Below are 16446 nucleotides of genomic sequence, written 5' to 3' on the forward strand. Positions count from 1 at the left end.
TTTATTTTATCACAAATACTCTTAAAAAAAATGCACTCAAATGAAGTTAAGTAACGGTACTTTTACCGGTTTGGGCTGCACTACCCATTTCTAATCATCTTTATTTATCGAAAAATCTCCTGCCATTCTTGTTGTAGTCAGAAACTATGAAAAATATGATACTCTAAACCAGGGATTCCCAAACTCGGTCCTGGGAACCCACTGTGGCTGCAGGTTTTTGTTCCTACCAGATCCATAAGTGACAACTCCTGATAACACTGATCTAATTTAATTAGCTGGTATTTTATTTTCTCTTATTCTACATTCAGAAACGCACAGCAGCATGATTTTTATATTTATAAGACATTTAGAAATATTTCTGCTTTTGCTATAGATTTAAATGATTAATTCTCTTTTGTTGATTTTGTTACATTGTACCCTCTCTCTGTGCAGTTTGCTCCCTTCATTGTGTCTTAATAATGACAATTAAAAACGAGAAGAGCAGACACGCAGTCAGACACTGAATTGTGAAAGGCTGCAACTATTTTAGCGTTAGACTCACTAATTAGTAAATAATGGATTAATTAAACGATTAGAACACCTGGAAAAGTAGAATGAAAATCAAGATGAAAATGTTAAGAAGAAAGAAAAATACATTTTTCCCATACAAATGCTTAGTACATTTTAATATTTATTTATTTATTTATTTTTTTTAACCAAACTTGGTTTTCTAATTTCTATGTTGTTATCAAAACGCAGAATCTGGGAAATAACAGTTCACTTAACACTAGAATTACCAGAGCCTACGAAAAAACTCGTAGATCCGCCTACCTTAAATCCATTCGCACCTCTCCGCCAGCGTCCTTTGTCCTGTTAATGTGCCGATAAAGACAAGCAGCTGGCTATTCCATCCCCCCACCGATCACCATTTACAAGTCAACAAATCCTACCGCTACGCCACGGAAGCTGTTGTCTTTTCCTTGAACCTTTTGTGAAAGTATTTATTTGATCTTTGGACTTCAGGCTTCATACATTATACAGTTTATGCCTACATTTTGTCATTTACTACTAAAATATGAAAAACTTTTCTGTTTTAAAAATGTGTTTACACAGATTATTGTAGAAACGGAACACACATGAAATGCGTGTGTTCCAAATAACGATCTATTATTTCAGCTCTAAAACTCCACTTCACTCCCAGATAATCAATCAAAGCATGAGCTGGGAGAAGTTCGTGCACGTTCTAAGTCGGTGGGGGGATGGAATAGCTGGCTGCTTGCTGCTTGTCTTTATTGGCACATTTACAGGACAAAGGAGGCTGGCGGAGAGGTGTGAACTGATTTAAGGTGGGCCGGATCTACAAGTTTTTTCCTAGGCTCTGGTAATTCTAGTGTTAATTAGCCCAGGAGTCCAATTAAAAACAGAAGCTGGTTGGAACAAAAACCTGCAGCAACAGTGGGACCCCAGGACCGAGTTTGAGAACCCCTGTTCTAAACTGATGCAAACTAAAAAAACAAATTCCCCTCTTGACCAGTGTTTTTATACTATAATAATATTATATACCTCAACGAGATAACATTATTATTTTAATCATTACAGTAACTGAAATCCTTCTTGCTTGCATAGAAAAAGAACGGACAGCTTATTTATTAAGTATACTGTATGTGCATTTACACACTGGAAAGGAAGCTATAAAATATTACAATAAATACATTCATTTAAAGGGTGCTCAAAAATCTTACCTTTTTTCAAACAGGGAAATCTGAAAAGTTTCACAAGGCCAAAGTCATCTCCTGTGACCAGCACGGCACTGTTGTAGTTTGCATCCACTGAATTGATATCGTTAATATCTGTGTATTTGGGCCAGATTCCACTAACTTCTGGTCCAATCACACAGGTCCAGGTCGCCCAGTGAATTACTTTGATCTCATCTTTATTTGTTAAATGTTTACCAGCTGTCAAAAAATAATTATACAAATTTTTTTAAATTATACTAGACTCAAGATTATTTAATGTAACTCTAAAGTGAAAACATTAACATTTGCAGTAACATTCATACATTACACATATAGCTCCAATAAAGGCACATTTGTTACAATCAGAAACAAACCCATCCATTTTCCAACCCGTTGAATCCGAACACAGGGTCACAGGGGTCTGCTGGAGCCAATCCCAGCCAGCACAAGACGCAAGGCGGGAACCAATCCCGGGCAGGACACACCCACACCCACACACCAAGCACACACTAGGGACAATTTAGAATCGCCAATCTACCTAACCTGCATGTCTTTGGACTGTGGGAGGAAACCCACGCAGACACAGGGAGAACATGCAAGAACATGAAGCGAACCCGGGTCTCCTAACTGCGAGGCAGCAGCGCTACCAATGCGCCACTGTGCCGCCCAGAAACAAATCGGAGAGCGAAGAAATTAGGTGCAATGATAAAACACAATCAGAACAAATAAACAAGATAAAGGTACCATACAAGTGCACTTAATACATACAACCATGGCACACAAGGCTCTGTTAATAATTGCTGTACTGTATCTCTAATTAATTCTTCAAGACCCAAAAGATGTACTTATTTTGCCCAAATGTTTTGTTTGCAAAACATTTTAAGAAATAGTCAGACAAGTTTTTAGTTTGTTGTTGAAAAAACAGTAATTCAAAAAACTTGAAAGAACAATTTAGAACTCTGTATTTTGTATTGTTGTCCGAGACAATGGAATATCCAGAGGAGGCAAGGAACATCTTGAAGAGCCTCAGTTCCAGCAGTGCTTTGTCCCAAGCAATATTTTAAATGAAAACCAGTTCTTTCAGGTTATGGTACATGCAATTTAATTAGATTGTTGCCATTTGCTGTTTTACAAATTTCTTCTAGACAATAATTTACCTTTCTGGAAAAATTGACAAAATTGACTGGGTAGAAGAAGAAATTTTTTTCCTTCTGTTTGATGTCAAACTAGTTTATTGGAAGCGGCTACTTAATGATGAATGCTAAGAACTTAAACTTCTTTACAAGCCAATTAATTAATGAAGCAAAAAGTAGAAAATTAAGTGAGTGCTAAAAGTCATGCCAGCATGAAGTATCTTTCTGAATTTCAAAGAGTTGTTAATGTCACATTACTATTCATTTCTAACAGAGAGCTAGAGTGAGCTGTCTGATTAAATTAGGAGTTCAATTAACATCAAGATTGGCATCATGTTAAGAAATTAGTTTTAACAAAAGCTTGCAGCTATTGTGGTCCTCCAAGACCAGGATTAAGCCACACATGACTTAAGGCCTCTCCCTGGGGTTGATTTACTGCTACCTAAATTAATCTTTAAATTTTCCTATTGTACTAGCAAAATATTCTCAAATGCAGTAAACAAGCTTGCTTAGGAACACAAGTGTCATGGTTTTACGGCTTTGTTCCTGGTTCCACCTTTTCTTCCTTTTTTAATTTAAACTTATGTTCTGCTATTTGGGAAGGTGCTCCAGTTTTGACTCATTGTCAGGCACTGCTGCTAATAATAGCGCAGTCACCTGAGTGCAAATAAAAGAGAGGATTTCAGCTGCTGTTCTCTTCTGTGGCATTACATTGTGTCCCTTTATTTATTTATTATTATTATTATTACTATTATATTATTCTGGTTTGGAATTGTGAATTCTGTCTTTCTTGAACTACAGATTCTGAGGTTAGGCTTTTGGATGCTTTGGTCATTCCCTGTGATTTTTTCTCGAATTTCTGTTCTTGGCTTTTTGTTTTTCAAATTTATTCTTGTTCTATGCTTTCTAGCTCTAAGGGTTCTTCAATTGCATTTACTGTATATACTCGCATATAAGTCAGGTCTTGAAACCTGAAAAATCGATCATAAAATCAGACCTCAACTTATACGCCCATTCAAAAACACAACACATCTCTCACCAGTTTCTCAGACACATTGAATTTTGTTGCAGCAGCACAGTTACCAATTTCTTTCGCCACTTCAATGACTTTTAATTTAAAACCAGCATCATATTTTCTTCTGATCCAACGCTCCATCGTAGATAAGGAATGCTCTTATGATAAAGGTGTATGAGGGTGCGAGATACAAAAAACACAAAACAGTGCAAACGTCACTTTGGAATAGTTTGGGTATTAATGTGTGGTCATGTAGGCAGAATGCATGAAAGAAAAGGCAGTGTGCTACGTGGTCACTGTCTCAGGTGGGCATTAGCATATCATAATCTCTTGGACCAATAGCGTGAGTTTTCCACATTCAAATTATACGACCAACATTATAAAATACTGGCAATGATATGGTAAAACCAAGCCCTGAATTATCCGCCGGAGAACTTAAACCTGAGTATATACGGCAATTGGACTTTATAGTGTTTCCCCTCCTTTCCCACTGTTCAGTTACTTTCTAGTTTTACTTAAGTTTCAATACATTTATTATAATTGTACATGTATTAGATAACATATCTGGATTAGTTGTCTTTTTTTCCCCTTTTCCTGTGGCACAGGACTTTGAAATTCATTTGTGATTACAAAACAGGCACAGATGAATGGTAGGATACTGCATGGGGTTTTTTGTTTTTTTCCTGAGTATAATTAAAGTTGCCACATGCAATATTTGATAAAAAATGGGGTGATGAAGGGTGGAATACTTCAGGGGTAGGCAACATTTATTGTATTAAGTAAATTTTTAACTCTTTTTATCTAGAATAGGGTAAGGGAAGCCACAGCAATGCAGGAACCTAACAGTAGCCAACTCTGCACAGGGCATCATTCTTTGTATTTCTCCTTTATTACATAGTGATTTTTTTGTAGCTTATGTTATTCAAATGTATCATGTATTGTTTCAATTTTTACAATGCCCTTTTCATTACAACTACTTTTAAGGGTGTCGCGGTTTTCCAAATATTGATTTTAGCTAACAATATCTGTTGCCAGTCAAGTGGTTCATCATCTGCATTGAATTGAACATCACTGCATGAAAACTACTGTATGTGGTGAGCAGCATTCAATGTCCAACTGCTGGATTCAATCTTGCAGCTAAAATTAGGACTGTTCTGTAATGTTTAGTGTGACTCCCAATTTTTGACATTCATTTTGGTTTATTTAGTGTTTCTTTCTCAATCATTCTTCTGGCTTTTAGCCTTGCATTTGCATCCTGGCAAATATTAAGATTCTCCATGAAGGTGTAGAAGTTGAATTTGAACCATGGATCAATGAGCTTTATTATTTGCTGGATTTGTGCTTGAGTTTCATAGTCCTCTTCTGAGCTTATGTTTAAAGGCTGAATGTGTTATTTTAATATTCACTATGATAAGGGTTTGGGCTATTAAGAAAGGGCATTTTAGTGACTTTATAGCAAAAATATATAAAGCTTAAGAGAAAAGGTCATATTTTAAGGCATAATAACTGTTCTACTATAATGCTTAGCTATGTTTCCAGGTGATGAATCCAGCTGGATTAAAAAAACAAAAACCCATTGTCTCACAAATCATGAGAACAGAATAAACGTGCAAAATCTTGTGCATGTAAGCACAACTATTAAACACATTTAAAAATCACATACTACTAAGACGACAGCACTACCAATCAACATTTCAGAACAAGTTAATTGTGGTTATTTAAAGTATCAACATTTTGTCATGTTCCGTTAGCAACTAGGTGTAACCAATATAGCAGGAGGGGGCACTATCGCTCCCTTGAACCCTCAGGTACCACGCCTAACACCAGGTAAAAATTTAGTAATTATTATTTATTATAATAATAAAGTGCACCAAGCACCACCAATCCACTATTCTCAATAAACAATTCTCATTAATCAATAACCAATCCTCTGACTCCCAGACGCGTTGCCCTCCTACCACCCACCTCAGCTTGCCGTCTGGGAGCTCTCACAGTCCTTTTATAGTTCACGACCTGCAGTCCATATGACTTCCTAGCACTTCTGGGTCAAATCAAAACTCTTCTTTCTTTGTCAGCCCGGAAGCACTTTATTCCTTCCGTCCTCGTGACCTGCAAGTGCTTCCGGGCTGTAGGAAAACCAAATGTCTCTGTGCCTCCCCGTAGCGTCCCCTGGCGGCCCCGACATTATCCAGCAGGGCTGTGTATTACAATTCCAAAGTCCATGGTGCCCTGCTGGAATTCGGGGCATCTCCACATTGCAGGGAGGGCTCCATCTGGCGGCTTGGGGGTCTTGGCCGGGATAAATTGCCGGGCATAGTCCACACCAATGATGTTAAAATGTTTTGATTATGTAATGAATTACTTGGAATTGTGATCCAATCAATGAAGTGTATAAATAGAGGCTGACAGGTGCCCCTCCTTTTTAAGACTTGCTAATAAGGTGCTTGTGTTCCTTTAAGGGGCACCTCTTGAAAGACTTAGATAAGACTTAGATAATAAAGAAGAACTATTGATGCTTTTCTTCCGCCTGTGTTTATTGCCTAAATTGAGGCAACCAGTGGCTGGGTGTGACAGTAAATTTCTTCCACAAAGGCTACCATCACCTTATAGTCCTCTGCTTTAATAGCAAACTGCCTTTTGAGAAATGCAAAATTCAAACTTGAACACAATAGAAACCTTACAAGTGGAATGTCTTATGCGTTTTTACTGCACTTATTAAATGACATCTTGTTTATGTTTTCATTTTACTCACCCTTAAATATAATAATTGGCTTGATTATTGCCTTCAGTTTTTTTGTAGTTATAAAGTTTGTGTCTGGATCTAGCTGTCAGGTGAATTCTCTGTTAGAGAACAAATTGAGAAATTATCAAAGTGAAATTTTGAAAATGAGTTAATAATAATAATAATAGATTTTATTTATAACGCGCTTTTCATTGACAAAATCTCAAAGTGCTACAACAAGAGCTATAACCACAAAGTTAAAAAGTTTTGAATCTCAGCAGTTATATGCTTTCCTAAATAAAAACGTCTTCAAATTTGCTTTAAAAGTGTCCAGATTTTGTGTAGTTCTCAGTTCAACAGGGAGCTGATTCCAGAGCAGTGGGGCAGCAGAGCAAAAAGCTCGACCCCCCATAGTACGGAGCTTAGTAAGGGGAGTCTGAAGCTGCATGCTGCCAAATGACCTGAGGATCCGATTGGAAGTTTGTAAGTGAATCAGATCTTGAAGGTAAGAAGGTGCCTGGCCATAGATACATTTATGGGTTAATAGAAGAATTTTGTACTCAATCCGGGAGGAAACAGGGAGCCAATGAAGTGATTTGAGGATGGGAGTAATATGTTCGAATTTCCTTACTCTTAGTAGGATTCTTGCAGCACGGTTTTGGATATATTGAAGCTTTTGTAATTCCTTGGTATGAATACCCACAAAAAGTCCATTGCAGTAGTCCGGCCTTGAAGAGATAAAGGCATGGACAAGTTTCTCTGCATCTGGGAGGGTTAAGAGGGGGCGGAGTTTGGAGATTTTTCGTTGATGGTAAAACGATGCCTTACACACATGTTTTATGTGGTCACTGAAGGTCAACTGTGGATCAAACCGAACCCCCAGATTACACTGTGTGCACAATTATTAGGCAAGTTGTATTTTTGAGGATTAATTTTAATATGGAACAAACACAGTGCTATCAGTCAATCCAAAATGTTAATAAACCTGAAACCTGAATGTTTCACAATGGAAATGTGAGTGTGAACATCATCAGGGGAATACATATGTGCACACAATTATTAGGCAACTATTAGTGTGCAGATTTATTATGCAACTAAAGGAAAAATGAAAATTTTCCCATCTCACTTGTTTATTTTCATCTGTTATAGTGAGAATAATAAACAAACACCTCAAAATTTACAAATAAACATCTCTGACATTTCAAAAAAAATAAATCAATCAATCAATGACCAATATAGCCACCCTTCTTTCCAATAACAGTCATAAGCCTTTCCATTCATGGAGTCTGTCAGTTTCTTGATCTGTTGACGATCAGCTTTTGTGGAGCAGTGACTACAGCCTCCCAGACACTCTTCAGAGAGGTGTATTGTTTTTCTCACCCGTAAATCTAGCGTTTAAGAAGTGCCCACAAGTTCTCGATAGGGTTTAGGTCAGATGAGGAAGGGGCCATGTCATTATTCCTTCATCTTTAAGGCCTTTACTGGCTGGCCACGCAGTGGAGAACTTCGATGCAAGTGATGGAGCATTGGCCTACATAAAAATCATGGTCTTTTTCCTGTATCACTGTTTGAAGAAAGTGTCTTCGAAAAACTGGCAGTAGGTTTGGGAGTTGATTTTGAGTTCATCTTCAATGCAAAAAGGTCCAACTAGCTCATCTTTAAAAATACCAGCTCATACCAGTACCCCACCTCCCTGTTGGAGTGGAGCTCTGTGCCCATTACTGATCCACAGGTCCATCCATCTGGTCCATCAAGAGTCACTCTCATCTCATCGGTCCATAAAACCTTTGAAAAAAATCTGTCTTCAGATATTTCTTGGCCCAGTTTTGACGTTTCAACTTATGTTTCTTGTTCAGTGGTGGTTGGGTTTCAGCCCTCCTTACCTTGGCCATGTCTTTGAGCACTGAACACCTTGTACTTCTGGGCACTCCAGGTAGGTTGCAGCTCTGGAATATGAAAGTACTGGAGGATAATGGGTTCCTGGTAGCTTCACGTTTGATTCTTCTCAAATCTTTGGCAGCTAATTTGCGTCTTTTGTTCTCAACACGTTTCTTGCGACCCTGTTGACTATTTGCAACAAAATGTTTGATGGTTCTGTGATCACACACCAATATCTTAGCAATTCCAAAAGTGCTGCATCCCTCTGAAAGACTTTTTACAATTTTTGACTTTTCAGAGTCAGTTAAATCTCTTTTTTGGCCCATTTTGCCTGAGGAAAACTAGCTGCCTAATAATTCTGCACACCTTGATATAGGGTGTTGATCTCCTTAGGCCACACCCTCCCTCATTACACAAATACACATCACCTGACGTGCTTAAATCCAATAAGCATTCAAGTTAATACAGCTTGGAGTTGGAATATACGCATTAAAAATGATGATATGGTCAAAATACTCACTTGCCTAATAATTGTGCACACAGTGTAGTGACCGAGGAAGAAAGAGTAATGACCTGGCTGTCAAAAGTGAACTGGAGTATTGGAAAAGAACGAATCTGGTGGGGGGTGCCAACAAAGAGTCCCTCAGTTTTATTGCTATTCAGCTGTAGAAAATTGCTGTTCATCCAAGCATGTAGTAAGGTGTAATGTGGCCTCTGAAGGATTTGGGGCAGTTTTAATGTAGAGCTGCATGTCGTCGGCATAACAATGAAAAGATAGTCCGTGTCTGGCAATGACATGCCCAAGAGGTAACATATAGATATTGAAAAGGATAGGACCAAGAACTGACCCCTGCAGGACCCCACATAAGACGGTGGACAGTCTGGAGGAGCAATCTCCCAACGAGACTTGTTCAGTCCTGCCAGACAGGTAGGACTGGAACCACTGTAATGCAGTTCCCGAGATTCCAGCAGTGTGATGAAGACGATCCAGGAGGATGGAATGATCGACTATATCGAAGGCCGCTGACAAGTCCAGAAGAATAAGCAGGGATGGTGAGCCTGCATCAGCTGCCATCAGTAGATCATTTGTCACCCTGAGCAGTGCTGTTTCCGTGCTGTGGGCTGAACGAAAACCTGACTGGAACTTTTCAAACAGATTATTACATGTAAGATGACTCTGGAGTTGAAAGGCAACTGTCTTTTCTATAATCTTTGACAAAAACGTCAGGTTTGAGATGGGCCTGTAGTTTGCAAGAACCTCAGGATCTAATGAGGGCTTCTTCAGCAGTGGGCGAATGACAGTTCTAGTTCTAGTTCTATTCAACTCTGCGATACTCTGTATATGACCTTTCGTTAACCACATATGGTCATTAAAATCCTCAAATTATGAGGAATTACTTTTGATTTGATCCAGTAAACCACAGAATTCCAAGGAGTAAGCAGAATTGTTACTATGTACAGCAGTAGAATAAAATACAATAAAAGAAAATACAAATAAATTTAAAAATATGCCTGCAAACAGCAGGAATAGTAAAGATTAAGCAGGAAAATGTAACTAAATTATTACCCTGAGAAACATATACACATAACAAACTTTCCATATGGTTAGATACACCAAACTATAGAACATAAAAGAAAAATCAGAACATGCTCCATTAAACATGACGTTTCTCAGTATTTTGAGACACATCACTCTATTTCCGATCACAGTTATATAATATTAGAAGTAGTAAAACCACATCAATGATATCGTCATTTATAACAATCTTCTTGAAGGGAGGGTTATTAGATTTACAAATTGAACTCAACACACCACATTTTTTTTAAATTTTTCTTCCTGTTTCCTGGGTATGCTTTTTGTCATCTTTACCTTTTTTCTGTAACTAAAAACTACATATTTATATTTTATTTCTTTATTTTTACATTTAGTTCCTGGTATACGCAATCGGTGGTTTATCCTGTTACTTAGTTTGTAGTTAAAGTGAATAACCTGATTAAGGCAGACTACTTGGTTTCTTAATAATCTGAGTTAAATGCATATGTAATCTAGAGTTCTCCACTGGCAAAATGCTTGAGACGTCATTAAACCGCTAAATCTTATCATCAGCCACCGTGAATTTGAAAATAAGAGTGATGCCTGTGATAATTCTCTTGTGTTTTATACAGTAAATATATTTAGTCAAATTGATACTTTATTTGTAGTTTTTTTTTGGTACCAGGTTGCACACAGTAAACTCTTTTCTGCTTGGCTGTGCACTCTGTTTGGCGTTTTAACTTCAATAACATAATTATTGTTAGGTAACTCTTTACTTTACAAAATAATCGGACTACTGTATCCTACTTCTCTTGAGATTGTGTTGCTGAGTTTAGCACTGTACTTTAAGCACATCAACATAAATTTAATCATTTCTGAAATATTAAGAAAGATTATTTCAGCCAGGAGAAGAAATAACTCAATCATCCGACAACTTGCCTCAAACAAAAATCATTTTGTGGACACGTGAAAGCAAGTGCAAAGCAAATACACAGGCAGACTGACAAAGTGCAACAGACATGTGCAGGCTACAAAATTCTTAGAAGTAACCAGATTATAAGTATACCAGTAATGGCGCGACACTTGACTTAAGCATCCCTAGTTTTCATCCTCTTTCGCTGTACGTTTAGCATTCATTTGCTCAGAGGTTGATGCGCTTGATGCATTCTGAGCAGCTCTTCTTTTCTTCACCCTAGCGGCCCGCTGCTTCTCTTCTTTCGTCGGCATTTTTTCGTGTTAAAAATGATTGAGTCCGTGTTTGTGTTGCAATTATTTAGTACGTTTTGTTTAATTTTTCACTTAAGCTGGCACTTAAGTCTTCAATCTGCCTCAAGAATGATTTAAGATATGAAGATGTAGGGGAAGTGACGGCAAAGGTGGTAGGGAATGAGAACGGCGCCAGTACACATGCACCGCATGGCCGCCTTGCTGGCTGCTTCAGGGGATGAGAACGTATTCCCAGCAATACCTTCCATGGCACATGAGAGGGCAAACCCCCTGGATTATATCGGGACCACAGATTTGGAGCTTAGAAGCTCCACCCTGCTGGGGCCCATGGCCTCTGCCAGGGGGTGCCTGAATAGTTGGAGCCCTGGACTTCAGCACTTCCGCCACAATTGGATCACAGAGCACCTGGAGCACTTCTGGGTGCAGTATAAAAGAGGCTGCCACACTCCATTCGGGAAGCCAGAATCGGGAGGTGGAGGACAAAACTTGTTGGGATAGGAGTGGACGCGGCAGGGGAGAAAGAAACAGAAAGAGAGAGAGAGAGAGATACAATGAGACGATTAATTAGTTTTTTTTTTTTATCGATTCCCAGCCCTAAAATAAAAAAAAAGTGTTGGTGCTATCTGTGTCTGAGGTTTGGGGCTTAGTGGCACCCCCTTGTGGTCACTATATATGTACTATGTACAGGTACAGATTCCTCTCCTGTATTACTTTACAGTTTTTTTAATTAAGTGGTTTAACATACTGTGTGTATTTTTACATTGATCACTGTTTCTTTATTTATGTATATAATACTTTTCAGGTCCATATCATTTAGTTTAATTTTCCTGCTTATACCTTAGTATTTGTGAGTATATTCCTTAGTGGAAATAGACAGCTTAGGATGTGACAGCTGCCTTTTTATATAAATACTATAAACAACAAAAGCTCTAAATATTTTTAACATTTGAAATTAGCAAAATAAATGTCATCAATCTGTTTTAATTAGGCATAAGGTTTTTAGTTCCAGTAGACAAATTTCAATGAAAACCTTTCAGTCTTTTCAGCTTTTCTATTCAAACTGCCCAGCTATGCTGTAAAACCTGTGTTATGGAAATGTTGAAAATGTCAGTGACTAAGTTTACATTCACCAAAAGGTCATTACTACAATATGACATTCAAGTGTACAATGTCTATCAAAGGATACACTCAATAAAAAGCAGTCTGAAGCGGTGGAAGATCCTAAAAGATACCAGTCCTGTGTTGCGACTTTGCCGACACTGAAATGAATACTTACACCTACATCAGTACACCACCCAATGCAATGCAGAAATTGTCACACATGTTAAGGACATATTTATTCACAATATTGGGCAACAAATACACAACAAGATGGATAAGGTAACAGGGCTAGCTTCATGCAATGCAAGTAGCATTGACTGCTATTCATTTCTACTCCATGTTTTATGGGCCTAGAGGTGCATATGGAGGTGATTAAAACTTGCAACTAGCAATTCAAGATATGCATACATACATACAGTACATACACACATACATACATACATACACCCACACACACACACACACACACACACACACACACACATACATACATACATATATTATATATATATATATATTATATAAAAATCTCGGGTCGAGATGTGATCATCTCGGGGAGACAATTTGAAGTCCCGTGAGACTATGTGCACGTCATGTCCTACTTACAAACAATTTCTCGGAGACACTTTAACATCCCGTGAGACAAGGAAGTGAGACAAAAGGACAGCTGCTGTACAGGCTTTTAAATGATCGTCGCGCAGTGATGGTCGAAATGTGACATGTTCGGTGGCAGCAGCAGCAAGCCAGCAGCTGATTCGTCCGCATCTCCTTAGTGTGTGTTCAGCACATACAATGCAAGCGGCAGAGATGCAAAGTGGCAAGTGTGAAGCGCACCCCCAGAGAGAGGGGTTGGGGGGTGGGCGAACAAAGCAAGTAGGGGGAAAAGCCCTGTAGTGTGTGTATGTGTATATATATATATATATATATATATATATATATATATATATATATATATATATATATATATATATATATATATATATATATATATATATATATATATATATATATATATATATATATACACACACACATACAGTATAACATGTATATACATACACATATATGTATATATTGTCATGGACAGCCAGAATGCCTACAAACTGGAAGGACCGGGGGGGAGCAAGCGTGGCAAGAGCGTTTCCTCCCCCGGGACACTAGATAGCAGCCCTCCTGGGTTGCAGCGGTGCCTAGGACTTCGATAGGGCTACATGGGAGTTGGGAGTTTGGTGCAGCCCGGTTGGGATCTGTGCTGCAGTTCACGTCAAAAAGGCCACTTTTTAAAATAATTAATCGCTGCACTTGCAGCTTAGTGAGTGAACGTGGTAGTGTGGCCGGAGCGGTTCCCGAGTGAATTCGTGATGCAGGCAGTCCTCGCTTAAGTGCACAGGTGAGGAGTCATCCGCATCCGTAATTGATGCCGGGAGCTGCTAATTGTAACACCTGATCCACTTCCCTGTAATAAATAGAAGCACAAGGCGGCTAGGCAGGGGAAAATAGTGAAAAAATGGACGGAAGTTGAGAAGGAGAGAAGGCAGGAAGTAGGGAGAAGAAAGCCAGTGCATGAACAAGTGAAGGTATTTGTAGAAGAGAACACCTGCAGCTGAACAGTGAGCCTGGGTGTTTGGCTGGCACCCCGGGAGCAGGCGGTAGTGGTCGCTCCCGCTGAGAATTATTGAGGAGCGGGAGTGACCAGAAGGAGGATGGTATTTTATTTTTTCTCCAGCCGTCTGGAGTTTTTTTTGTTTTTTCTGTCCCCCCTGGCCATTGAACCTTACTCTTATTCGATGTTAATGTTGATTTATTTTGTTTTATAATTATGTCTTTCATTTTTCTATTCTTTAATATGTAAAGCACTTTGAGCTACTGTTTGTATGAAAATGTGCTATATAAAATAAAATGTTGTTCACCGCATAAGGCTGGGAAGGCAGTGGGAGTCAGGACTTGGGAAGTGAAAGTCCTAGCGTGAGCACCCTGGTCGCTGTGGAGCTCAAGTCATGGTCAGGTGAAGCCCACCAGAGCCAGGGATCGGTGAGGCGAACAGACCAGCGGTAGAAGGCAGTAAGAAGGTCAGCTGCAGGTAGGGTGGCTTCCTTGCTGCATAGCCTGGATGGGAGAAACAGGGGAGTCACCAGTAGAAAGGTACCGGGATTTGTTTTAAAAGACTGCTTGAAGCCAATGTTTTAAGCTCGCTGTTTTTAAAGGATTTCTTAAGAGTGTTTTTAACCTCCACAATTCGCTGTTTTTTACAGATTATTTATTTAAGGAATTTTGAAGCACTGCACTTTACTTTGAACACTGCATTTATTTTGTTGGTTGTTTTTAATAAAAGCACTTTGCACTTTTAGCACCATCCCCTGGCTTCATTGCTGAGCCTCACTGTCTAGCTCATCGGTGACATTACCGACTGTATAGGTTTCAATGGCTCCCAGAAGGAAGATGGGAGCATGGAGTGGAACCCGCATCATCACAAACTCCATTCAAGAATTCATCCAATGTGTTTTTTCCCTTTAATTTTACACGGTTTTTCACTTGATCATAGCCAGGCTCTTCTTGCTCCTTTATGCTGCAAGACATCACCACAAACGTATCCACTGCATCGCTGTGCTATGATAAACAATGCACTGTAAAGTCTTGTGACAATTAAACATTTTTTATATTTTATTTTTCTGAATATTATAATGAAATATAACATTCACAAACCTATTAAACATAACTTTGGGTTGCAGGGTAGGTGTCTCAGCACTGGTCACAAAGTAAGAACCAGCAATAGACAGGGTGTCTGTCTAGTGCTTGGCCTACTTATACACACACAGGCCTAAATTTGAGTTGCCTATTAACCTAATGCACACTTTGGAGAAGTGGGAAGAAAACCATTGTACCTTGATACCCAAAGGAAAACCAACACAGGCACAGGGAGAACATGCAGCCTCCACATGGAAAACTGCCAGACTCAGGATTTGAACACAGGGCACTGGATTTGTGTGGAAACAGCACTAACCACTATACCACTGTGCACCCTGACAACAGAAATATCTCATTCTTGTGTTATTAAATGTATGCTTACAGTAGCTTGTGTTTATTTTTTGTAAAGGAACTAAAAATGACTTCATTCTGCTGTACACCTCCTTATTTCAATCATGATGAATTTGATTTTATAGTTTACTGCATCTAATAGCTGAATGTTTAATACAATCAAAAAATCAGCTTAAATAGAAATGTATCTAATTTATATGTACAACCCCAATTCTAATGAAGTTGGGACGTAGTGTAAAGCGTAAATAAAAACAGAATACAATGATTTTCAAATCCTTTTCAACCTATATTCAATTGAATACTCTATGAAGACAAGATATCTAATGTTCAAACTGATAAACTCTATTGTTGTTTTGCAAATCTTCACTCATTTTGAATTAGATGCCTGCAACACGTTCCAAAAAAGCTGGGACGGGGCAGCAAAAGACTGGGAAAGTTGAGGAATGTTAAAAAAAAAAAACACCTGTTTTGAACATTCCACAGGTGAACAGGTTAATTGAAAACAGGTGTTTGTCATGATTGGGTATAAAAGGAGCATCCCCAAAAGGCTCAGTCATTCACAAGCAAGGATGGGGTGAGGTTCACCACTTTGTGAACAACTGCGTGGGCAAATAGTCCAGCAGTTTAAGAACAACGTTTCTCAACGTACAATTGCAAGGAATCTAGGGATTTAATCATCTACTGTCCGTAATATCATCAAAAGATTCAGGGAATCGGAGAAATCTCTGCACGTAAGCGGAAAGGCCGAATACCAACACTGAATGCCCGTGACCTTCGATCCCTCAGGTGGCACTGCATTAAAAACCGACATCATTCTGTAAAGGATATTACCACGTGGGCTCAGGAATACTTCAGAAAACCATTGTCAGTTAACACAGTTCGTCGCTACATCTACAAGTGCCACACTACCATGCAAAGCGAAAGCCATATATCAACAACACCCAGAAACGCCGCCGGCTTCTCTGGGCCCGAGCTCATCTGAGATGGACTGACACAAAGTGGAAAAGTGTGCTGTGGTCTGACAAGTCCACATTTCAAATTGTTTTTGGAAATCATGGACGTTGTGTCCTCCGGGCCGAAGAGGA

At 38.9% G+C, this 16446-nt stretch overlaps 1 protein-coding gene across 7 annotated transcripts in view; it reads right to left on the bottom strand.

The window, feature by feature from the left end:
- LOC120516269 (echinoderm microtubule-associated protein-like 6) overlaps positions 1-16446 on the bottom strand; it is a 347341-nt gene that overhangs the window by 181239 nt on the left and 149656 nt on the right. For all 7 annotated transcript variants that reach the window (XM_039737818.1, XM_039737817.1, XM_039737816.1 and 4 more), the window contains exon 10: positions 1722-1934. In XM_039737818.1, coding sequence (XP_039593752.1) covers positions 1722-1934 — 213 coding nt within the window. The remainder of the gene's footprint in view (positions 1-1721; positions 1935-16446) is intronic.

This window comes from Polypterus senegalus, chromosome 16 (assembly GCF_016835505.1).
Source record: "Polypterus senegalus isolate Bchr_013 chromosome 16, ASM1683550v1, whole genome shotgun sequence".
In the NCBI taxonomy this organism is placed as follows: domain Eukaryota; kingdom Metazoa; phylum Chordata; class Cladistia; order Polypteriformes; family Polypteridae; genus Polypterus; species Polypterus senegalus.